A 22,761-nucleotide genomic window follows, 5' to 3' on the forward strand; every position below is an offset into this window, starting at 1 on the left:
CTCAGTTGCTGCCTGTGCGGGGGTGGGGGGAATGGGGTGGGGGTCCGGGTTCAGATTGCCAAGCAGAGCTGCCGCGTGTCGCTGTCATTCTGCTCTCTATTTTGAGTGCTCCACTAAACTTTCTTTTGGAACAAATGGCTCAGTGCTAAGCAGGCAGGGAGCAGGTACTGGGTACCTGGGCGGGGTGCCCGGGGCATCTCCAGGAGCTATCTGCGGGACAGAGCTGGGGGAGGGGCAGCAGGGGCCTGGCCATGGTTTGGCCCCTCCTCCCTCAGGCTGGAGGGGTGGGGGGCACGGAAGACGCCTCACCAGGTCCCGCCCGAAGGCCTGGGACAGGACCATCTCCTGCTCCAGCTTCTTTTTGATGTACTCGGCGGACAGCACCATGCCCTGGCGAGAGGAACAGGGCAGGGTTGGCGGCAGGCGACCACAGTGACTGGGCCCATGGACCCTGCCCTACGCCATGCTCCCCTGGGGTCAATCCCAGAGAGGAGGAGACAGAGGCTCAGAGGGCAGCGTGCCCAGGACACACTGGTGTGATCTGGGCCCCACAGCCTCCCCAGGCCCCCTTGCCCTCCTGGGAATGGGCACTCCTGTTCTGGGCTGTGTGTGTGTGTGTGGAGGGGGGCATCCCATGGAGATGGGCCACAGGAACCTTCCAGACTAATGCACAGCTCTCTGACCAGTCTCTCCCAGTGGCTGAGCAAGCAGTAAAGTCCCCTGGTGTGTGCAAGTACGCATGCACGCATGCGCGCGTGTACACACACGCAGGCCAAGGGGCTGGGGAAGAGAAGGTCAGGGGCCCTGAAGGCACGCAGAGTGGGTACCTTATGTCCTAGCCAGGTGCCTCGGTGCCCCTCCACGGGGAGACGCTCAGCATCGCCGGTCAGGTCGGTCAGGGCATCCTGGGGGGAGGGGGGGAGAAGAGGCAGGTGAGAGGAGGCTGAGGAGGATGGGAATGGGGAGGCTTTGAGGGGCCCCGGGGGGGCCATGGGCAGCATACCTTCGGGGACAGGGTTCCCCTGATACTGATCACCACTTTCTTCTTGTCATGGTCCACTGCCACATAGAAGGGGGTTTCGTAGACCTAGGAGGTGGCAGCCCATGAGCCCCAGAACTCCGGCATGGGGCTAGACTTAGATTGCATGACGCTAACTGTCTGTCTTCCTGGCTAAGAAATCCTCCGGCTCCTGTGGCCTGGGAACCCCTTCAGGCCTGCCAAGACCGGGGTTCCTGGGACCTCTGGGCACCCCAGTGCACAGCCTCCCCGCTTTGCTTTTTTCTTTTCTCATTTCCTTAAGGCTGGGCAGGAAGAGCCCGATGCTACAGGCGGGGTAGGCAACCCCCTTCCTCAGCCCGGGATGTGGAAGAGGAGGGGCTGCCCTGGCCCAGCCCACGGTGGGCAGGCTGCAGCGCCCCCCAGGCCCCTCACCCCACCCCACCGCACCGCACGGCCCCCGCCTGGCCCTCACCGCGTCGTGGCAGGAGGTGTAGACAATGTCCACCGCCGTCATGTTCTCGTCCAGAAAGTGGCGGCGGATGGCGATGGCATTGCAGCCACAGCAGTTGTCTTCCTCGATGGTGACTCCGGGGGCGAATCGGGGCCGTGCTGGGCACAGGCAGCATCTGGGGAGCGGCGGCCATGAGCTCAGCGCCGGGGACCCCTGATAGGGCTTTTTTTTTTTTTTTTCAGTCATAGGGCTTGAACTCTGGGCCTGAGCGTTGTCCCTCAGCGCTTCATCTACCACTCGAGCCACAGCACCACTTCTGGTTTTCTGAGTGGTTAATTGGAGATAAGAGTCTGACAGATTTTCCTGCCTGAGCTGGCTTTGAACCGAGATCCTCAGATCTCAGCCGCCTGAGTAGCTAGGATTACAGGAGTGAGCCACCAGCACCTGGCTTGATGGGGCATTTTTCTCCTCCATCTTCTCTGGATGGGGCTCTAGTTTCTCTCTCTCTCTCTCTCTCTCTCTCTCTCTCTCTCTCTCTCTCTCTCTCTCTAACTCTCTCTCTCTCTCTCTCTCTCTCTCTCTCTCTCTCTCTCTCTCTCTCTCTCTCTCTCTCTCTCTCTCTCTCTCTCTCTCTCTTTCTTTTTCTCTCTGCTGATCCTGGGGTCTTGAATTCAGGACCATGGTGTTGTCCCTGGGCTTTTTGGTTGGAACTCTGCCACTTGAGCCACAACTCCACTTTCAGCTTTTTGGTGCTTAATTGGAAGTAAGAGTCTCACAGACTTTCCTTCCCCAAGCTGGCTTTGAACTGCAGTCCTCAGCTCTCTCAGCTCCTGAGTAGCTAGGATCATAGACGTGAACCACCGGCGCACAGTTTCCAGTTGGATTTCTAGTCCCATCTGGTCTCCAGAATCATCTTTGCTTTGTCCCCAGTGACCATCATGCTATCATACTCACCAGTCACTTCTGGCTCCCAGCACATGATCTCTTAGAAGGCCCTGACCCACAGGTCCATCTCCAGTTGGCTGAAAACGCCTCTCCTTCCAGTCCCTTCCTGGACTGGCCCTCCTCCCTGGCTTGTTCTCTGTCACCAAGGATTCCAAGTCTAGCTTGAGCCTCCTCTTCTCTCTAGCTATGCATCCTGTCTGCACTCACCCAGTGCTGGGCTCTAAATGCCATGGACATGCTCTACAACCCACTCCAGATCTGATCTCTAAGCACTTCCGGTTCCAAGTCCAGGCCCTGGGACTAGCCCCCCCCCCCCAGATCCCCCATATCCTCCCGGCACCCTCACGAGCTGGGCTTTGTCTCCAGGTACAGCACCAGCTCCTGCCTGTGCTTTCTCCCCTCTCTCTTTGCCTGGGTGTCCCTCCCGAGGCTGGTACCTGCCTGGCCTCCCTCATCCACAGCTGCCCAGGGTTCTCCACTCAGCAGCACCGTGACCCTTTAAAAAGAAGTCAAACCAGACCCCATAATGGTGCCCTCCTTACCTAGCTTAAGAACCTTGGTCCTACTGAGGCCTGAGGCTCTGCCTACCCGGCTATGTTCTGATGGAGCTTCCCCATCTCCTGCATCCTTTGGGGGCGCCATCGACTCTGACACACAATAGACTTTCTTTCTGCACATTGTCTCGGCTGGGGCTCCGCGGGGTGGGCAGGGGCTCTCCCCTGTGCTCATCACAGCTGTGGCCCCAGTACAAATCTGCCAGGCACAGGGGAGGCTGGCTGGCTGGCTGAGCCAGCTCTTGAGCCCCTAATTTGGACTGCAGTTCCAATATAGGCCACCAGAGGGAGCCTGTATCCAACAGATCAGCCCAGCGCGGGAGTGACCCGGGTTGTCAGTTGACTTAAGCTGCCAGCGGAGTGAGATTTTATCAACACCACCAGGATTTTGGTGAGACTGAGACATTTTTCTTCTCTCAGGGGTCATGGAACTGTTGCTTCTCAATGGAGAAACTTTGGAGTTAATCCAAAGTCTGGAAGCCAAGCAGAATGCTCACCAGAGAGCCGGGCCAGTCACCCACCAGCAGCTTCTACACCACCAGGGCAAGTGCTGGTGGTGGTGGTGACGGTGGGCCCCGAACTCCTGCCCTCTGTCCCCTGGGTGGAGCCTGGCTCTGTAGTGATACGGCCTTGCACTTAGGACTGTACTTGGAACTCTTCCTGACAACGTCACTTCCTGATTTTATAGGCCTGGAGGGCACTGCCCCACCAGCCCCTTGGCCTCCCCTGCTGTATGAGTGGGGGGCTGGCAGCTGCTTCCCGGGGGGATGCTGGGAAACCAAAGGTCCAGCACGTGCAGGTGCTTCGTAAGGGTGAAGCCCTGCCCTAACTGAACCCTCTCAGGGCCAAGGACTCTGTTCTCTCTCTCCCATTCAGTATGGAGAAGGCTGATAGAGCCAGGTGCTAGTGATCGCCCCGTAATCCTAGCTACTCAGGAGGTGAGATCTGAGAATCCTAGTTCAAAGCCAGCCTGAGCAGGAAAGTCTGTGATGTGAAAAAAAAACCAAGGGAGAGTGTGAAGCTCTGAGTTCAAGCCTCAGTACCAGCACAAGAAAAGAAAAAGAAGCCCGTTGCTGGCTGGTGGCTCACACCTGTCATCCTAGCTACTCAGGAGGCTGAGGTCTGACGATCGCAGTTCAAAGCACAGCCCCATCTGCGGGACTCTTGTCTCCAATTAAACGCCAGAAAACCGGAAGTGGAGCTGTGGCTCAAAGTGGTAGAGTGCTAGCCATGAGCAAAAACGCTGAGAGAGCCCAGGTCCTGAGTTCAAGCCCCACAACTGACCACTAAAAGCAAAAGAAAAAGGGGAAAACAAGAAAAAGAACCAAGTCCCAAGAGCCAGTAGCTTTCCCAGGAAAGAGCAGGCGTGACTCTGGTGGTCCCTGGGGTGGGGTGTGGGGAAGCAGCTGACCTAGAGGCCAGCCTTTCTGGAACACGAGTCCAGGGAGCTGTCCTGCTTCTCCCTGGCATGGACTGAGGGCGGAGCCGTCACAAGAGAGGGTCCTTCCTGGAGCCCTTCTCTGGCCCACTTAGGAATGCAGAGACCTCCCCCCAGCCCCCACTCCCTGAGCCAGGTTGCAGCCAGATCTGTGGCTGAGGCCTTCCCCAGGAGGGGAAAAGAACTTGGGGCTTCTTGCTAAAGGGCCTTCTGGATGCCTTTCTAGAACCTTCCATAGAGTAGGCCTCCCTTCCAAGACAATTTAATTCCAGAAAAGCAGTGCCCAGGAGAAGAGCCAGAGATGGAGAGAGGTGAATAGAAGGGAAATGGATGGCGTGTGTGTGTGTGTGTGTGTGTGTGTGTGTGTGTGTGTGTGTGTGTGTGTGTGTGTGTGTGTGTGTGTGTGTGTGTGTGTGTGTGTGTGTGTGTGTGTGTGTGTGTGGACAGAGAGAGCCAGAAGGGGCAGGGAATGAACAAAACCAGCAGGGTCTCAATCACCCCATTTCACAGGTCCCCGCGTGTGTGTGTGTGTGTGTGTGTGTGTGTGTGTGTGTGTGTGTGTGTGTGGACAGAGAGAGCCAGAAGGGGCAGGGAATGAACAAAACCAGCAGGGTCTCAATCACCCCATTTCACAGGTCCCCGCGAGGTGCACCGACTTCCCCCAGGCTGCAAGGGATGGTCTGGATTCCAAGCCAGGCCTCGGTGGGGTACTCACGAGCAGGAACGAGCCAGCTGGCACAGGCCGCAGGCGGGCTTCCGCATCAGGTACATGGGCCAGCCGTAGGCCGCCAGGGCGAACAGCATGTAGTAACAGACTTCCTTGTAGCGCAGCATCTCGTGCTGGAAGACAGGACGCAGGGGAAGGTGGCCCCCAGACCTTCTGTCTGTGGCCTCTGCTCAGCTGGTCCCGGAGGTGGGACAGCAGGGAGGGGGCGTGAGGCAGGGTACCTCCACGTACACATGTGCCCAGGGCATGTATTCTCCTCAGTCCCGTCCTGGTAGCTCCAATCTCTGAATTAATGATTGGGAGACAGAAAATTCACTTGGAGCATGAGATCGATTGTCTGGCTTTTTTCCCCCTCTCCAGGAAAGAGGGGGGGGGGAGGGAGCATGTGTGATCCACAACCCCATTCTAGCAATGGGGTCCCAGGAAAGGGCTTTGCTGTCAGGGAATTGACTTCTCTCTGTTCTGACTCATGAAGTCTCAGTGAGGCTGGGGCGGGGGGGGCGGAAGGGAGGGGTCAGGGAGATTGGGGTCATTCTAGAGAAAAAGGCACAGGTTGGAAACTTGGAGAGTCTAAAGTGTGATGGCTGGAAAACCTGTGTTATCAGCATCCTGGGCTGGAGACAGAGAGAGAGAGAGAGAGAGAGAGAGAGAGAGAGAGAGAGAGAGAGAGAGAGAGAGAGAGAGAGAGAGAGAGCAGAACTGGGAACCACAGGGTCCTGGCCAGTCAGTTCCACGTGCCCCTGGGCACCGGAGGACGGTGGCACTTACAGGGAATTAGTCACCTTGTCAGAGTGAGCGAGGACGATTAGTCATCTCGTGAAGTCAGGCGGGCAGGCCTTCCTCAGTGCCCCAGGGGTAATTATGCCATGCCTGAGCTCCCTGGTAGGCGGGGCTCTGGCAGCCTCTGCCCTGCCCCGCCCCTCCCCTAGCCGGGCAGGCCAGGCCATGGAGACTGGCAGTAGCACCTGTTACGCGGGCTTTGGTGAGTGGAGCAGAAGGAAACCTAGGCTTTTCTGAAGGACAGACGGAGATCACCCAAGGGTGGCGCTGGGCCCGGTGCTGGTGGGTGCTCGTGGGGCTGGGCTTAGGACTCCCTCACGCCCTCACTGTCCCCTGGAGCTCTGGGTGGGGTGTGTGCCGAGGGCGGGGACCGGCTCAGAAGGACGAGGACTTGCTCTGTGGTTCGGCCACAAGGCTGGACTTCCTGTTGCCAGCTATGGTTTGAGGCTGCACCGCAGTGCCCTGGGCCGGGCACGGTGCCATGGGCCCGGCTCTTCTTTTTTTTTTTTGGGTCCGGTCATGGGGCTTGAACTCTGGGCGCTCTACCACTTGAGCCACAGCGCCACTTCTGGCTTTTTTCTTTTTGCTTATGTGTTGCTGAGGAATTGAACCCAGGGCCTCAGGCATGCAAGGCAAGCGCTCTACCACTGAGCCACCTTCCCAGCCCCAGGCCCGGCTCTTCTTTAAGCCCTGGGATTTCAACCCAAGGCACTTGAGAGAAGATTCTAGAAAGCCTGCTATGCCCCAGTGCACTTCTCGCTAGCAGTGGTTTTCCCAGCTCACGGTGCAATAGCTTAGTGAAGGGTGTGTGTGGGGGGCACTTGGGGGTGATGTGAGGAGGGGCTTCTGGGAGGGCTGATGGCAGTGGGGGAAGAGGATGGAGGGGCCGGAGCCTTGTGACTCACCGAGTTCTTGAGGTCCAGGTACTTGGTGTTTCTGGTCACTGGCATCCCGGATAGGAAGGCCAAGATATCATTGTTTGCCTGACAAATCCAGACACAGGGCTGAGAAAGAGGTTGCGGCCCTGGGCACCGCCTGTTTTCCAAAGATCCCAGGGCCCCAGAGAGTGAGTGGGTGGTATGCAACAGGCAGCACTTCCCTTGTATTTCTAGTTGTTCCCTTTCAACCCAGAGCCCCAAGCCCCAAGGGGACTCCTGGCCCACACCCAGGGGAAAGGGATTTGGGACAGACTGGCAGAGCCGGAACTGGTGTGCTGGCAGGGATAGAGCAGTAAAGCCAGAGGTCAAAAGCACCAGGCTGGCAATGGTCACCAGGGGTCCCTGTGATTAGAAATCCTTGGAAGGTGGGGCATGGTGGTACATGCCTGAAATGCCCGCTGCTTGGGAAGCAGAAATTAGCCAGCTGAGACAAAAAAATAAAAAACGACTCCATCTCAAAGAACAAGCTGCATATCATAACATAAACCTATACTAATTCTAGCCACGTGGAAGGCATTGTCAGGAGGATCCCAGATTGAGGCTGGCTACAGGCAAAGAACTGGAGAAAATAAAAAAGTAAGTCAGGCACCAGTGGCTGGAACCTGTAATCCTCGCTACTCAGGAGGCTGAGCTCTGAAGATCAAAGAGTTCAAAGCCAGTCCAGGCGGGAAAGTCCGTGAGACTCTAATCTCCCAAGAAGGCGGGAAGGGAGCTCTGGCTCCAGTGGTAGAGCAGTGGTTTTAAGCAAATGAGATAAAGGACAGGGCCCTGGCCCCAAGTTCAAGCTCCAAAAGGGCTTGGCCCAAAAGGGACAAACAGGAGGCACCTGGGCGTTTCTTTTTTTTTTTTTTAGTCCGGTCATGGGGCCTGAACTCTGGGCCTGGGCACTGTCCCTCAGCTCTTCAGCTCAAGGCTAGTGCTCTACCACTTGAGCCACAGAGCCACTTCCGGCTTTTTTTTTAAAATCTTTTTGCTTATGTGGTGCTGAGGAATCGAACCCAGGGCCTCAGACATGCAAGGCAAGCGCTCTACCACTGAGCCATCTTCCCAGCCCACCCCAGCATCTCTTTAGTAGTGATGGAGAGCAGCCAGTGGAGAGACTTGAAGATCCCAGGAGGCGGGAGGCGGGAAGGCGGCCACAGGGAGGGGTGGGAGGTGGGGCGGGGCGGGGCCACGTGGAGGGGCAGAGGCGGGGCCGGAGGCGGGGCGGGGCCACAGGGGCGGAGGCGGGGCGGCCACAGGGAGGGGCGGGGCCACAGGGAGGGGCGGAGGCGGGGCGGGAGGCAGGGCCACAGGGAGGGGCGGGAGGCGGGGCCACAGGGAGGGGCAGAGGCGGGGCCGGAGGCGGGGCGGGGGCCACAGGGGGCGGAGGCGGGGCTGGGGCCACAGGGAGGGCGGAGGCGGGGCTGGGGGCGGGGCGGGGCCACAGGGAGGGGCGGAGGCGGGGCCGGAGGCGGGGCGGGGCCACAGGGAGCGGAGGCGGGGCTGGAGGCGGGGCGGGGCCACAGGGAGGGGCGGAGGCGGCCCCAGCACCCTCACCTCGTCCAGCACAGCGTTGCGCTTGGCTCGCTGCCGCTGCCGGAGCAGCACCAGGCCAGCAATGATGTCAGACGGCACAATGTCCAGGTCCCGGAAAAACTCGGCGAAGAGGTAGGCGATTTCCGAGTAGGCATCCTGTGAGATTCAGGAAGGCAGGGGGCAGCGGCAGAGGGACAGAAGAGGCCGAGAGACCAGGAGTGAATCCCCCAGGGCAGGTGTCCTGTGGCACCTGCGCAGCCCGGCCCCGGCCCGACCCAGCTGGCTCTGGGCAGTTGCGACCTTGAGCGCCCCGGTTCCTGCAGGCCTGGCGGGAGTCAGCCACACTGAGCCTCTCCCACTGCCCAGGCCTCTGCTCTAGATGCCAGTACGCGGCTCAAGCATCCACCCAGCCTGGGAGCCAGCCGGAGCCACTGCCTCTTCCCAAACTAGGAACCAAGGTGCCATGGCTCAGCTTGTTCTACGGGCTGTGTCGAGCAGAGAAGCCATAGGAAGCATTCAGCAATCACCCCACCATCTAGGATCCTGGAAGCCCTCTCCCCCCCCCAAGCCCCTGCCAAGGACTCTGGAGCCTTGAGGGTCTGGAGCCCCACACACAATGTTCAGTGGTGCCCATGATGTGGTTGAGAAGGGGTGTGATTGCTGGACCAGTGGCCTCTCTGCTTCCTCCAGGCCCTGTCCTCAGCAGGGACATAGGTAAAGATGAGTCCCACTGGTCAGTGGCTCTGAGACTCCCTGCCTCTCGCTACCCTGGGGCCTGAAGCCCCGGAAGATGCCAAAGGAGAACAAACTCAGCAACTGGCCATGCTTCTCTGGTCTCCTGCTGGGATGTCTAGCATGCGGAAGAGAGAGAAAGAGAGAGAGAAAAAAAGAAATCTAAAGTTGAAGACTCAAAGGCCCAAGAAGGCCACACACAGTGTGGGCCACTGCCCACAGCTCCAGCTGGCGGCCCAGAGGGACTGAGGCGCTAGACTTGGAAATATGGTTTATGTAAATGACAGATTTTTAAATCGATGGGACAGCACTCAGAAGCTGGGAACCGGTGGCTCACACCTGTAACCCTAGCTACTTAAAAGGCTGAAACCCCTGGGGGCCCCAGTTTGGATCCAACCCAGGCAGGAAAGTCCATGAGACTCTTATCTCCAATTAAGCGCCAAAAAGCCAGAGGTAGAGTGTGGCTTGAGTAATAGAGTACCAGACTTGAACAGAAAAAGCCAAGAGACAATGCTCAGACCTTGAGTTCAAGCCCTAGTATCTAAAACCAATATGACCCCCTCCCCAAAATAAACCAAAAAACAAATCCCCAAACTAACTACAAACAAAAATTACTCAGAGCCAAGTGTGGCAGTATATCCCTATAATCCCAGCTGCTTGAGAGGAAGAAGTAAGTCTACTGTTGAAGGCCTGCCTGGGCAAAAGCTTATAGATCCTATTAAAAAAAAAAAAAACAAAACAAAAACAAAGGAAAAGCAAAGGGACTGGTCAATGTTCAAATGGTAGAATGCTTGCTTAGCAAGCATGAGTTCAGTCCCCAGCCCTGCCATCCCCAAAGTTTGTTGTTGTTGTTGTTTATTTTTTAAAAGCACTTGGACTGGACCTGTTCCTAGGGCAGTCCCTGGCTATAGTCCATTTCTACCTGGATTGATACTCAGAAACTCCCCTGAGACATACGTCCTTGGCTTCAAGCTCTAACAACAACCCCATCTCTACACGTGGGTCCAGGAGGGGCACGAGTGCCTTCCATCAAACCTAGCCTCCATCTATCAGGGGACCACTCCTTGCATGACTGCCTGTGACCCCTCAGACCTCCCCGGACAGACCCCAGACGTGCTCCCCACCTGCCCAGCGTGCCTCGGGTCTTCCTCTATGGCCTCCCAGACCACATGGCTCACCAGAAGTTGCTGGCGGCAAGGTTTCCAGTGGCTTCTGAGGAGCACACTTTGCTCTCTGCCTCGGGCACAAGGGGGTCTTCTGACCTCACTAGCTCTGTTACTCACTTGCTGGGGGGAAACTGAGCAAATCACACCCCTATCTGGGCCCCCAGCTGCCTAATCTGCAAAACTGAATGATAGGCTAAGTCATCTCTAAGGTTCCTGTCTCTTTTTCTATCTTCAGGGCCATCTGTGGCTGACTGTGCTTTCCTTCCACAGTACTCATGTGTCTGGATCTCTGTTTGCATCAACTGAACTGATGTCCAGCCCCATGCAGAGCACTTGACAGTGAGTCCAGACTTTCCAGATCATTTGTTGCTGACAAATGGACCCACTGTTCTTGTCTGGAGGTTGCCTGACCCGGGAGCATTTGTCCGAAACTAAAGGCATTGTGTCTTTCTGTTCCTTTGACAAAGCAAGTGGACAGCTGCTTTCCCGGCTGGGGGAGCTGGTCAATGGAGAACAGACCATAGTACAGCAGGCTGTCACCTGCTCACACGCAAAGCCCAGTACCTCTTGCCCAATCCTGTCCACCCTGCTTTGCCAAAGGGGTAAAGGGTCTGCATCGCTGGGCATGGGCCTGCGGGGAGCCACCTCCCAGTACTTACTGACTGGGAGTCCTTGGTCCGGGTGCAACAGAGGAACACTTTGAGCCGCCGGGACCAGCTGGTGGCCTGACCCTCCTCCAAGCGGTGCCTGTGGAGACAGAGAGAGACCGGATATGCCAGGTCAGAGGCTGGAGCACACGAGCTGGGCCCAGAGGCAGCCTGTTCCTAAAGGGCTGCAGCAGAGAAGCTTGGGGAGGGAACAGGGTCCAGGCCTAGCCAAGGCTGGGTGGTCAGTGACCCAGGTTTCAGCCATCCAAGGCACTCCCTGAGGGGGCTCCTGTTGGCTTAAAATCATGAACTGGCCAGGCACTGGTTACGCCTGTAATCCTAGCTACTTAGGAGGCTGAGATCTGAGAGTTTTGGTTTGAAGCCAGTGCGGGCAGGAAAGTCCATGAGACTCTTATCTCCAGTGAACTACCAGAAAACCGGAAGTGGAGCTGTGGCTCAATTAGTAGAATGCTAGCCTCATGCAGAAAAATAAAAAAATAAAAAATAAAACAAATAAAGTTCAGGGACAGTGCCAAGGCCCAGAGTTCAAGTCCTAGGACCAGAAAAAGTAAAAAGAAAATTCATGGGCCATTGGTTTGGGGGGTACGGGATGGGGGCTCCCTGACTTTTGGAAGACTGACTCAAGGCTGTGCCTGGGGAGGGGCTTCAGAATTATGACGCCAAAGTAAAAGACGGCTCTGCTGTCCCAAGGCTCCAACCAGGAGCTCTGGGAGAGGTGACCAGGCTTGGGTCTCTCTGTCCTTCTGTTCCAAGGGCTGGGACAGACCTGTCACACAGATCTGCATTCCTCCCCTTCTCCCCCCACAAACGAATGCAGAAACTCATTATATTCCACTTAGAAGAACTTAACAATGGCAGCAACATCAAATATACATAGCAGTCTCCAACTGAACAAGGGGCTGGCTGGCTGCCCTGCTGCCCTGCTGCTGGGGCTGTCAAGGGGGCCGGAGAGGTTGGCCCTCCAGTGCATTCACGGCACTTAGCAGTGATCAGGAGTGACGGGTCTGGCTGTCCTGGAGCTGCTTGGTTTCTCTGTGCAGCCAGGGTCTGCTCGGCACTCTTTTAACCCTGGCTCCACAAGGCAGCTTTCCAGAAGGAGGAGAAAACGGGGTCATCCAGAGTTACAGGAGGTGCTTAGGAACTGGTCCTAGGACCAGCTGCCCCTGGAGACTCAGGCAGCCTTGTATCCTGAGCCAATGTCTTCTCTTCCAGGGGCTTGATGATGCGACAGTATACTGGCCAAACTAGGGTCCCAGTGCATTCAGATCTTTAACGTTTTCTAACCCAATGGGACTTGCAAATGTAATAACAAGGAGGATTTGCTGCCTGGCTTGTGGCCAGATGGAAGCACTCTACCGTCACAGCAGTACCCTTGATAGACACCAGGGGCAGCTGATCTTAGCGTGTGAGGCCGGTGACAGGTTTAGTTAAGTAGGGGGCCACATACCAAGTCTGGACAGATAGTCATGGTTTCCAACAGTCCACTAAAGAGGAAGAAGGACAGACATTCCTTCTGCAAAAACCCAAGGCTGGGGCTCTGGGAACAGTGCTGGGGAAAGTTCCCCTTCTCCCCAGCCTCCACCAATTTGCTGGAAAGAGTCAGGGCCAAGGCCTTTAACAATACACCCAACATCCAACCCCAACCAAAATAGGTGTGGGGTGAGCATGTCTCTACATTGGGAAGTTGCTGGATTGAAAATGTCCTGGCTTGGAATAAAACGACACAAAACGTGGTAGCTTCATAGCCAGTGGGGGAGACCCCAGGGAGAATCTGAAGAAACCCCCACAGGTAGAGGGGCCTGGAGGCTCTGGCCTCGTACCCACCTTCACACGGTTTAGAAACCATGGAAAGCTTTCTTTCTTTCTTTTTTTGGAGGTGGGAGGGGGGGTGGTACCTGGGCTTGAACTTGGGGCCCAGGTGCTGTCACTTACGTAGCTTTTTTATTGTTGTTGCACAAGGTTAGCACCCTACTCTTTGAGCCACAGCTCCATGTCTGGCATTTATTTTGCTAATTAGCTAAGACTCTCACAGATTTTCCTGCCTCCTGGCTTTGTACCGAGAACCTCAGATCTCAGCCTCCTGAGTAGCTGGGAGTCAACGAGCCAGGTGGGCGCCATAGAAAGTTTTCTATTTAAAGTGATAGCAACTGTTAATGTCACTAGCAAGGGGCTGTGTGCCCTGGGCTTTAAAGGCAGCATCTTAAGAGCCTGGGAGGCCAGAAACCAGGTCAGGTGGGGGCAGGCCCAAGCAGAGTGGCATCCGGGTGGGGGAGGGGGAGGGGGAGGGTGTTGGCCAGTTCAGCTGGGAGGGGAAATGGGCTGTAGGGCCTTGGCTTTGAGACTTGACATTTGGGACTGGGTGGTGACAAGCCCAGGCCTGGGTGTGTCTCTGATGAGCTGACGTGGAAGAAAGTCCATGGGGAGCCCAGTATGGAGGCGTGGGGGTGGGGAGAAGGCCTGAGGGGCGGGGCCTGGGCTGCTGGGCCTGGTGCTGAGCAGGCTGCACTGAGCTGGGGATCTGGACCCACTTCAACCACCCTGGCACCACTGCGACCTTTCTTGGTGGATCACGACTGTCCAGGGGCTGGCAGAAGGGAATAACGGGTCCCACTCTACCGAGCTCAGCGCTGGGGGCCTGTGCCACAGTAGGAGTTTAATTCTCAGGGGTTATGGTGACCACTCCACCCTCTTTAAGTAACAGGAATCAAACCCTCCCTCTCCGAGTCGGCCCAGGCACAGCCTTCCCCTTCCTAAAAAACACCACACAAGGGCTGGGAAGGTGGCTCAGTGGTAGAGTGCTTGCCTTGCATGCCTGAGACCCTGGGTTCAATTCCTCAGCACCACATATGCAGAAAAAGCCGCAAGTGGCGCTGTGGTTCAAGTGGTAGAGCGCTAGCCTTGAGCTGAAGAGCTGAGGGACAGCGCCCAGGCCCAGAGTTCAGGCCCCACAAACGGCAAAAAAAAAAAAAACCACCACATAAAACTCACCCCCTCCAGGAAGTCCTCCTCGATTAACTTCCTCCAAGTCTCTGAAACCCAGGCAGTCCATAGCCTACTGGACAAGGGAGAGCCCTGAAGGCTTAGTTCCCAGTCTCATCACAGATGTGCTGCATAGCTTCAAAAAGGTCACATGACCCATCTGTGCCTCGGTTTCTCCATCCTTGTTATGAACAAGCCAGTGACAACTACCCCAGTCACTTACTCTGTCCAAGTTTGGTTAGATTTCTAATGTCTCCTACTATAATGACAGAGTTATTCTTTTCGTGAGCATGTGCCAGTGCTGGGGCTTGAACTCAGGGCCTTCCATTCTTGCTTAGCTTTTTTTTTTTTTTTTTTTTTGGTCCAAGCCCTCTTCCACTTGACCCACAGCTCTACTTCTGGCTTTTTTTGGTTGTCATTGGTTACTTAGAGATAAGAGTGTCATGGACTATCCTGCCTGGGCTGGCTTCGAATAGAGATCCTCAGATCTCAGGCCTCTGAGTAGCCAGGATTACAGGCGTGAGCTACAGACTCCTGATGATGCCACTGTTGCCCCCATTTCCTAAGCTGTTCCAGGCATGAGCCTCTTACGATGTTGACCACACTGCTTTGTATATGTTATCTCACGTAAGTCTCCAGACAACCCCCTGGGGGCAGGAACTGCGATTTACAGACAAAGACACGGAGGCAGGCAGAGGGGAAGTCTCTCTCACACACCCACAGCCTGGCTAGGCCTCAGCTCTGCCTGCTGATCAGCAGAGGGACTTGCCCATGACTCCCCAGTCAGCTGACTGACCGCAGGTTGTAGGTCCTCAGGTTCCGCTGCCTCCTCTTGGTGGCCCTCAGCTTGACGAAGGTGCGGCCCGTGGGGTCGAAGACGCAGAGGACGGTGATGCAGACGCTGAGGATGACCACCCAGTTGCAGACAACCATCCCTGTGGGGTGACAGGAAGTGACAAGAGGTGGAGATATTGGGGACATGTCCCTGGGCCATCAGCCGTGTTTACGAAAGGGGCCCTAGGGGCTGGGAAGGTGGTTCAGTGGTAGAGTGCATGTCTTGCATGCATGAGGCCCTGGGTTCGATTCCTCAGCACCACATAAACAGAGAAAGCCGAAGTGGCACTATGGCTCAAGTGGTAGAGAGCTAGTCTTGAGCTGAAGAGCTGAGGGACAGCGCCCAGGCCTAGAGTTCAGGCCCCACGACCCATGAAAAAAGAAAAAGAAAAAAAAAAAAGAAAGGGGCCCTGGTGACTTCTGGCCTCCAAATAGCTTCCAGCTCAGAAGCCTCGGGACCAACTTTCCTCAAACATAGACCCCAAGACACACCTTGATCCGGGGAGCAGGCAGGTCTGTGGGCGATGAAGGAGATGCTGAGCTCAAGTACTGCCCACTGAAGGCCAGGGTCCCCAAGCGGATGGCGGAGCACAGTCCCATCACCCAGCCCCTGGAGGCCCCGCCCCCAGAGGCCCCGCCCCCAGAGGCCCCACCCCCAGAGCTGGCTGGGAAACAGAATGACACACACATACCCAGGGTGACGTTCTTGGCAGTGAGGTCATTGCAGGAGGTGTAGTACTGGGTGAGCCACACGATGCCCACAATGGCGTAGATGAACTCGATCACCAGGATGGCTGCAGGGAGAGCAGGCCCTGGCTGAAGTGTGGCCACCGGGGAAGCACCCAGAGACCTTGGCCTGAGCCCTCTGGCCAGCTCTGCTGCTGGGGTGGGAAGTCGGGGGGAGGGGGGTCCCCTGTGGGCCCCAAGGACATCCCTCCTCCTCTATTCTGTGCTGGGCCCCCGGCCTTGTGCCCTTAGGTCCCCCAGTCTGCTCTGTGAAGGTGACTACACAGGTGGATGAGGAAGATGCATGGCTCTATTTAATTTAATTGATTAATTTGATGTGTTTATGTGCCCTTACTGGGGCTTTAACTCAGGGCTTAGGTGCTATCCCTGAGTTTTTTCACTCAAGGCTGATGCTCTACCAATTGAGCCACAGATCCACTTCTGGATTTTTCTGTGATTCATTGGAAATAAGAGTCTATGAGACTTTCCTTCCTGGGCTGGCTTTGAACGTGATCCTTAGATCTCGGCCTCCTGAGTAGCTAGGATGACAGGTGTGAGCCACCGGTGCCCAGTGTTTTTCTCTTGTCTTTTCAGGATTTTGGGACCTGTGTGGGATGCACGTGCATCTCAGGCTAAGCTTCCTCGTCTACAGGACGGGAGTAACAACCCTGTCCCAGGACCACCTGAGATTAAATCAAGTGTCTATCCCATGAAAAGAGCAAGAAACCTTGGAACTGAAAGGGGATGCATAAGGAGCAACCAGGCTGCTTATGTCTGCACCACCAAGCCCAGGGTCTGGACCAGGGATTGGGAAGAAAATGTGGAAACATTTCCATCCTTCCCTAGCTGGGTGACCTTGAGAGAGCTCATGAGTACCCAGGAACCCAGTGACCTCATCTACCAAACGATGCTGCCACTACTTGCTCCTGGGTTTAACACACAGAGTGGGAGAGGCAACTGGGACTGGGCAGGGGTAGGGGGTGAGAGGGGGAGCTTCCCAAGAAAGGGCGGGGCTGTTTGGAAAGGATCATAAAACCAGTGAGCTTCGCAGAGATGCTCTGGTTTTAAGATAGAAGGGAGGCTGGCCCGGGTGGCTCACGCCTGTGATCCTAGCTATTTAGGAGACTGAGATCTGAGGATCGTGGTTTGAAGCCAGCTAGCTGGGTTGAGCATAGATTCTTATCTCTAATTAACCAACAAAAAGCCAGAAATGGAGCTGTGGTAGAGCATTAGCCTTGAGAGAGAAAAAAAAAAAAAAGCTCAGGGATAACACCCAGGCCCTGAATTGAAGCCCCCCCCAAAAGCAAATATTTTAGACTTTGAGGTGCTACAGTCTTAGAAGCAAATGCTCAGTTCTGCCACAGGAGAATCAGAGCAGCCTGAGGGGATGCATATATGCAAGGGTGTGTTTCAATAAAACTTTATTTACAAAACATACAGTTGGGAGGGTTTCTACCTGCCCCCAGGTCTAACTCGCCCCTGTGCTAGCTCAGGGTCTGGCACTTGAACCCACGCCCAGTGACTCTGGGATGAATGAGCACTGGAGGACACAGACGTAGAGGGAGGTCTGGAGCAGCCCTTACCCAGGCGCACGTAGAGCACGTACTGCATGGAGTCGCGGGGCTCCGTGTACAGGATGCCCCCGCGCATGCTCAGCCAGATGATGGCCATCTCGGCGATCATGCAGCTCAGCAGGATGCCCAGGTAGCCGCGGCCGTGGTCCACCAGGTTCAGGGAGCAGGCCTCGTGTGGGTTGTAGACCAGGCCAAAGAGCACCACGGACAGGATCACAAACCTGCGGAGGGGCCAGGGTCAGCGAGGCCCGAAGCCTGGGCATTTGCCTTATGCCAGCTCTGGCTGGCAGGACAGCCCTGCCCAGCCTAGGCTTGGCAGAAGGACGGGGCAGCAGGCATCTCCCTCTCCCCCGACCCCCCTGCACAAGACCAGGAGAAATAAGAACAGGGAGCTCCATGGCAGCATGGGGATGCAGCCGTGGTGGTCATGTTCAGTACAGGGTGGCAACAGCCAGGAAAGGGGTGTCTCCATGTGGGTACTGCCCCCCAAGGGTCCAGGGAACCCCAAGGGTTTCTCCAGGGAGTGGGACAGGATCAGGCAGGGAGGAGCAGATGGTCAAAAAGTTTCCCTCCAGGCCTGTGGCCCCAGCCAGGGACTCACCAGGTAGTATGCAGGAGGAAGAGGAAGATGGCTGGCAGGACAAGGTCATCGCTGCCCACAGACCAGCGCCGCCGGAACACCACGATCCCGGGCATGGCTGGCAGCTCGGGGAGGCTCAGCGGGCCTGGCGCTCACCTCCTGAAAACAAGCACACACACACACACACACATACACACACGCAAAGACTCTGAAAGCTGGACACTGGGGTCTCATGCCTGTAATCTTAGCTACTCAGGAGGCTGAGATCTGAGGATGGAGGTTTGAAGCCAGCCAGAGCAGGAAAGTCCATGAGACTCTGATCACCAATGAACCAGTAAAAAGCCAGAAGTGGAGCTGTGGTTCAAGGCTAGCCTTGAATGAAAAAGTTAAGGGATAGTACCCAGGCACTGAGTTCAAGCCCCAGTAGCAGCATACACACACACACACACATACACACACACACACACACACACACACACACACACACGCTCACGCACACGTACACTCACACGCACATGTGCATGCATGCATGCACACATGCACACAGGACCCTGTAGCTGCCTAGGAGGACCGGGGCAAGCAACACCACTAGTCCCTGGACCAGTTCCAGCTATGGTCCAGGACTCAGGCCCCCAAGTCCCCACCCACCACCAGGGGACTTCTAGGCACTGGCCATCTCCAGGGAGGAGCTGCCTCCGGCCCTGTCAACACCCAAAGCCAACACCCAGGCCCTTAGCAGCGGGACACACAAACTTCAGCTCTGTTAGGGTCTCTCCTGTCCCCCACCCTGGCCATGCCTGAAGACATCCCCACGATAGCCGAGCTCACCTCCTCCTTCTGCATGGCATCGGTGGGACCCTCAGCCCTCCCACCCCTTATTTCCTTTCTACATCTAGCCCAGGCTAGGGTCAGGCTTCTAAGGCCAGGAACAAACACCATGGGGCCTGAGAGGGTGGGAGAGGGGCCCCAAGGCCTTGGGGACGGACAGTAGGATGTGATGGTTATGGCTGGGGCTTGGCACACAGTAGGTGCTCAGTAAGTCTTGGCTCAATGAGGTCTTTATTTTATGTTTTTTGTTTTGTTTTCTTTTTTGTCAGTCATGGGGCTTGAACTCTGGGCCTGGATGCTGTCCCTCAGCTCTTCAGCTCAAGGCAAGCGCTCTACCACTTGAGCCACAGCACCACTTATGGTTTTCTGCTGGTTTATTAGAGATAAGAGTTTCACAGACTTTCCTGACCAGGCTGGCTTTGAACCGTGATCCTCAGATCTCAGCCTCCTGAGTAGCTAGGATCACAGGTGTAAACCACCGGTGCCCGGCGCCCTGTAAACTGTTCTCTGACTTGGACACGCGACACAGCATCCTTAGCCACAGCTGCCACTGCTCTGGGGCAGGAAGGACCGGATGGCAACTTGGTCAGGAGTGCTTGGGGGCATCTTCTGCCCTTTCATTGAGGAAAAGCAATCCATCTGCACGCTCACCCAGAACCCAGAATCCTTCACTGCCCCGTGCCCAACTCTCCGAAGTAGTTGGATCCAAAGTAGCTAGGAGCCAGCTTAGTGCCCAAGACCCCAGGGCCCCCCTTGAGAGCCCTCAGATGGATAGCATCATGGAGGAGAGTCGGGGTCGCCTGTACTGAGTGCTCTAGAGGGGCCCCTGGTGTGGACGGCTGCATGCCCCCCAAGCTGCCAGAGCCTTACATACATGACACCCAGTCCAGGGGTGGCGGGTGGCCGATCCTTCTCTCCCAGCTGATGGCTCCGGGGAAAACGTGTGTCCTCGGAGGCGGGCATCACTAGGGAAGGATGTAGGCAAGTCTTCCCTGGGCTGGGAGTGCAGCCTCGGGGTGGGCGAGGGGGCATGGGGCGGGGTGGTGGGCCGGTATGCCCTGCCCGGCCGGCCGCCCTCTCCCAGGTGCGGCCGCTGCATGCAGCCGCTCCCAGCCGCTCCCGGGCTGCTCCGGGGAGCTGGCGGCCTGGCGGGCTGGCCCGCTGGGGTCGTGCGTGCCTACTCCTCCCCCCTCAGGAAGTGACATCATCCCACTCTCGAGGAGGAGTCGAGCGATTCTGGGAAAGCCGGGAGAAGGATGCAGGGCGGTGGGAGCCGCGGTGCTGGGGTGGTCAGGGGTGGGGGTGTGTGTCGGGGAGATGGGATCTGGGGTCTGCAGGGGGCTTCAGGGCTGCAGCCGGCTGCAGCTTGGGACTTCATGGCGTGGGGCTGGACGTGATGGGCCAGGAAGGGGCTGGGGTCCCCGTGGGTGGCAGTGAGGTTGGGGCAGGACAATACTGCCAACAGCTGGCGTTCCCGCCTGCACCCAGCCTGCAGGTGCTCTCCGAGGCTGAGTGGGGGGGGGTCGGGCTGCGGGGAGGGGCTGGGAGCCCCCACCCCCTACACAAGTGAAACGTGTTCAGAGAGGGCAGGCCGAGCTCTGCGCTGTGCCCAATGCAGACGCCAAAGAGGGGGGACCCCAGGACTGCTGCCTCAAGGGGCTGGGAGGGGAGGGTCCCACCTACCTGGCTGCCACCTCCCCTGTCTCTGCTAGCAGCCCAGGGCACTTCCTGTCAAGAAGACCCCAAGGATGGTCCGCGTGCTTGCTCTTTCTCTTTTTCTTTCTTTCTTTCTTCCTTCCTTTCCTTCTTTCTTCTTTTTTCTTTCTTTCTGTCTCTCTCCCTCTTTCTCTCTCTCCTTCTGTCTCTCTCCCTCCCTCTTTCCCTTTCTGTCTCTCTCTGTCTCTGTCTCCCTCCCTCCCTCTCTTTTCTCTCTTTCTCTCTCTCTTTTCTTCCTTCCTTCCTTCCTTCCTTCCTTCCTTCCTTCCTTCCTTCCTTTCTTTCTTTCTTTCTCTCTCTCTCCCTCTCTCTCTCTCCTCTCTCTGTCTGTCTGTCTGTCTCTTTCTCTCTCCCCCCCCTCTCTCTCTGTCATGGGTCCTGAACTCAGGGTCTGGGCGCTGTCCCTGAGCTCTTTTGCTCAAGGCTAGTAACTCTACCACTTTGAGCCACAGCTCCACTTCCAGTTTTCTGGTGGTTCATTGGAACTGAGAGTGTCCTAGACCTTCCTGCCCAGGTTGGCTTTGAACCTTGATCCTCAGATCTCAGCCTCCTGAATAGCTAGGGTGACAGGTGTGAGCCACCAGTGTCCTGCAAGGATGGGCCTTTCTAGTCACTCTGGGGGCCCTCCTCTAGTCTCCCTTCCCTTCGCAAAGTCTAGAAGGGCTACCTACTCCTTCAGCTCATAGACACCCTGGGAATGCCCACTCTTGAGCCCCCCCTGCCCTTCCCTGCAGTGGCCTCCTGGCTCTCAAGGCTGGGAAAGCAAGGCACAGCTCTACAGGAGTAAGACACCGGAGTGATCTGGTCAAGAGCAGCGGTCATCAGCCTAGGACTGACAGGCATGGTCATTGGTGGTGGGGCTGGCCCACTACGACCCCATTGCTGGCACCCGGCCCCGCCCCTTTCAGCCCACACCAGGCCTAGGCAGAAGGGAGGGACCCCCGAGGGCTGCGTGGTTTGTAATCCAGGCTGTATCACCTGCACGATGGTGTGAGTTCCTATTCATGCCTCTCGGTTGCCTCATCTGAAACGCCTAGCTCCTGCAATTCTGGCGTGGGTCACAGAAATCTTCAGAGTCCTGGGCCTGGCCACGAGGGGGTAGAGGGAGGGTGTGGAAGCCATGGCCAGCCAGTGTCCTCCCCCACCCCGCGACTGGAGTCTCTGGCTGGTCACCCACAGGTCACGGTCTGGGGTTGGGGGACGGAGTCTGCAAGGCATGGGGGGCAGGGGATGCAGATTCGTCAATCTCAGGGCTGCTATTTTTAAGAGTCTGAAAGGCCCTTTTCTCTGAAGACCCCAGCCCATCACAATGGGGGGCCTGTTCCTGGCTCAGGCTGTGATTTCATCGCAGGGAAATGTCCCCAAGAGCGGGGGGGGGGGGGGGGCAGAGGCTACTTCCTGGCCTGGGGCTGTGCATCACCTCCAGTTCCCCTCCTCCACCTCAAAATTGCCTCCATACCCCCAAGAGCCTGGGGTGCATAGGGACCCTCTAACAGGGGGGTCCCATGGGCACTGAGGGGGGACTCCTCAGTCCTCTGGCTGCCCTCCATCAGGCAGACATGAGTAGGGGATACCAAGAGCACTCCTCGTGTGGCTGGAATGACTAACTTTGCCTCAAGGGGCCTCTTTGTCCCCTTAGACCCTCGGCTGTAATGACTCAGGCCCCTGGGTTAAGCCTTAACCATTCTGGAAATTCCTCCTTCTATACATGCAAACTCCTTTTTTAAAATACACATCCCCCTCCCCTATCCACTACCCCAATATACTTTAAAACTTGCTATAACACCCCAAGACCTACAGGATAAAGTCCAGCCCTGCAGGTGGGCTACTAAGGGGTTCAGTCCCTGGAAGGCTGTGTAGCCTTGGGCAGGTGCCCTGCCCTCTCTGAATCCAGGCATTCCTTACCCACTGATACTCCCCAATCCTCAAGGATCAGGGCACGCACGGTCTGCCGCTCAGGCTACATGAAGTGACTTAGGGTGGCTCTCCCGCCCCTCCTCACACTCACCCTTCCTCCCAGAAATATCCCCCCAAAGCTGATCAGCCAACAAAGACACGTCATTGGTTTGTGGGTCACCCTTGAGCTCGCTCTTCTACCCATCTTTCTAGGCCAGCCAAAAGTCACCTCTTCTTGGAAGCCCTCCTTGATGGCTCCCTCCCATCCCCAGGTTGTTCTCAGATTCTAAGGTGGTCTGCAGGCCCCTCATCTCAATGCAGCCCTGGACACACACGGTCCCACCATTCACTTGCTGGACTTTGGTGTTCCGCCTCAGAAAGTCTGGGGCTCTGAAGGTCTCCCATCCCTCAGTGCCCGGCAGCAGGAGTGGCTTCAGGAAGGGACTTTGCACAGGTCCTAGCAAAGCTGGGGGGTGAGCAGCACTGTGTGAACAGAGACTCCTGGGGGACTGTGGCTGGAACTACAGGATGCATCTACATTCATAGGCCCCCGATTACTGTGTGACATTGCACGTGCTACTTCTTTGTGCCTCAGTCTCCTCACTTCTCACGTGGGTTTCAGAAAAGTAGCCACCTCAGAGCCGTCACAAGGACCAGCCCAGTTCCCTGTGTAAAAACAAGCAAGCACTTCTTCCGTGATTAACTAATCTA

At 56.6% G+C, this 22,761-nt stretch overlaps 1 protein-coding gene across 3 annotated transcripts in view; it reads right to left on the bottom strand.

Annotated features, from left to right (window-relative positions):
- The window catches only part of Dagla (diacylglycerol lipase alpha), a 63,335-nt gene that overhangs the window by 10,326 nt on the left and 30,248 nt on the right, over window positions 1-22,761 (bottom strand). For 2 of the 3 annotated variants that reach the window (XM_070032173.1, XM_070032174.1), the window contains 12 exons: window positions 17,632-17,769; window positions 17,040-17,251; window positions 15,423-15,524; window positions 14,693-14,831; window positions 10,909-10,996; window positions 8,373-8,507; window positions 6,801-6,878; window positions 5,104-5,228; window positions 1,473-1,626; window positions 1,004-1,087; window positions 828-905; window positions 310-390 (listed from right to left, as the gene is read on the bottom strand). In XM_070032173.1, the coding sequence (XP_069888274.1) occupies window positions 310-390; window positions 828-905; window positions 1,004-1,087; window positions 1,473-1,626; window positions 5,104-5,228; window positions 6,801-6,878; window positions 8,373-8,507; window positions 10,909-10,996; window positions 14,693-14,831; window positions 15,423-15,524; window positions 17,040-17,251; window positions 17,632-17,726 (1,371 nt within the window). In that variant the 5' untranslated portion in view covers window positions 17,727-17,769. Of the gene's footprint in view, window positions 1-309; window positions 391-827; window positions 906-1,003; window positions 1,088-1,472; window positions 1,627-5,103; window positions 5,229-6,800; window positions 6,879-8,372; window positions 8,508-10,908; window positions 10,997-14,692; window positions 14,832-15,422; window positions 15,525-17,039; window positions 17,252-17,631; window positions 17,770-19,312; window positions 19,491-22,761 lie in introns of those variants that run through there. The other variant, XM_070032175.1, reaches the window with a different exon arrangement.

Source organism: Dipodomys merriami, unplaced genomic scaffold (genome assembly GCF_024711535.1).
Source record: "Dipodomys merriami isolate MVZ:Mamm:240054 unplaced genomic scaffold, mDipMer1.0.p SCAF_21, whole genome shotgun sequence".
In the NCBI taxonomy this organism is placed as follows: domain Eukaryota; kingdom Metazoa; phylum Chordata; class Mammalia; order Rodentia; family Heteromyidae; genus Dipodomys; species Dipodomys merriami.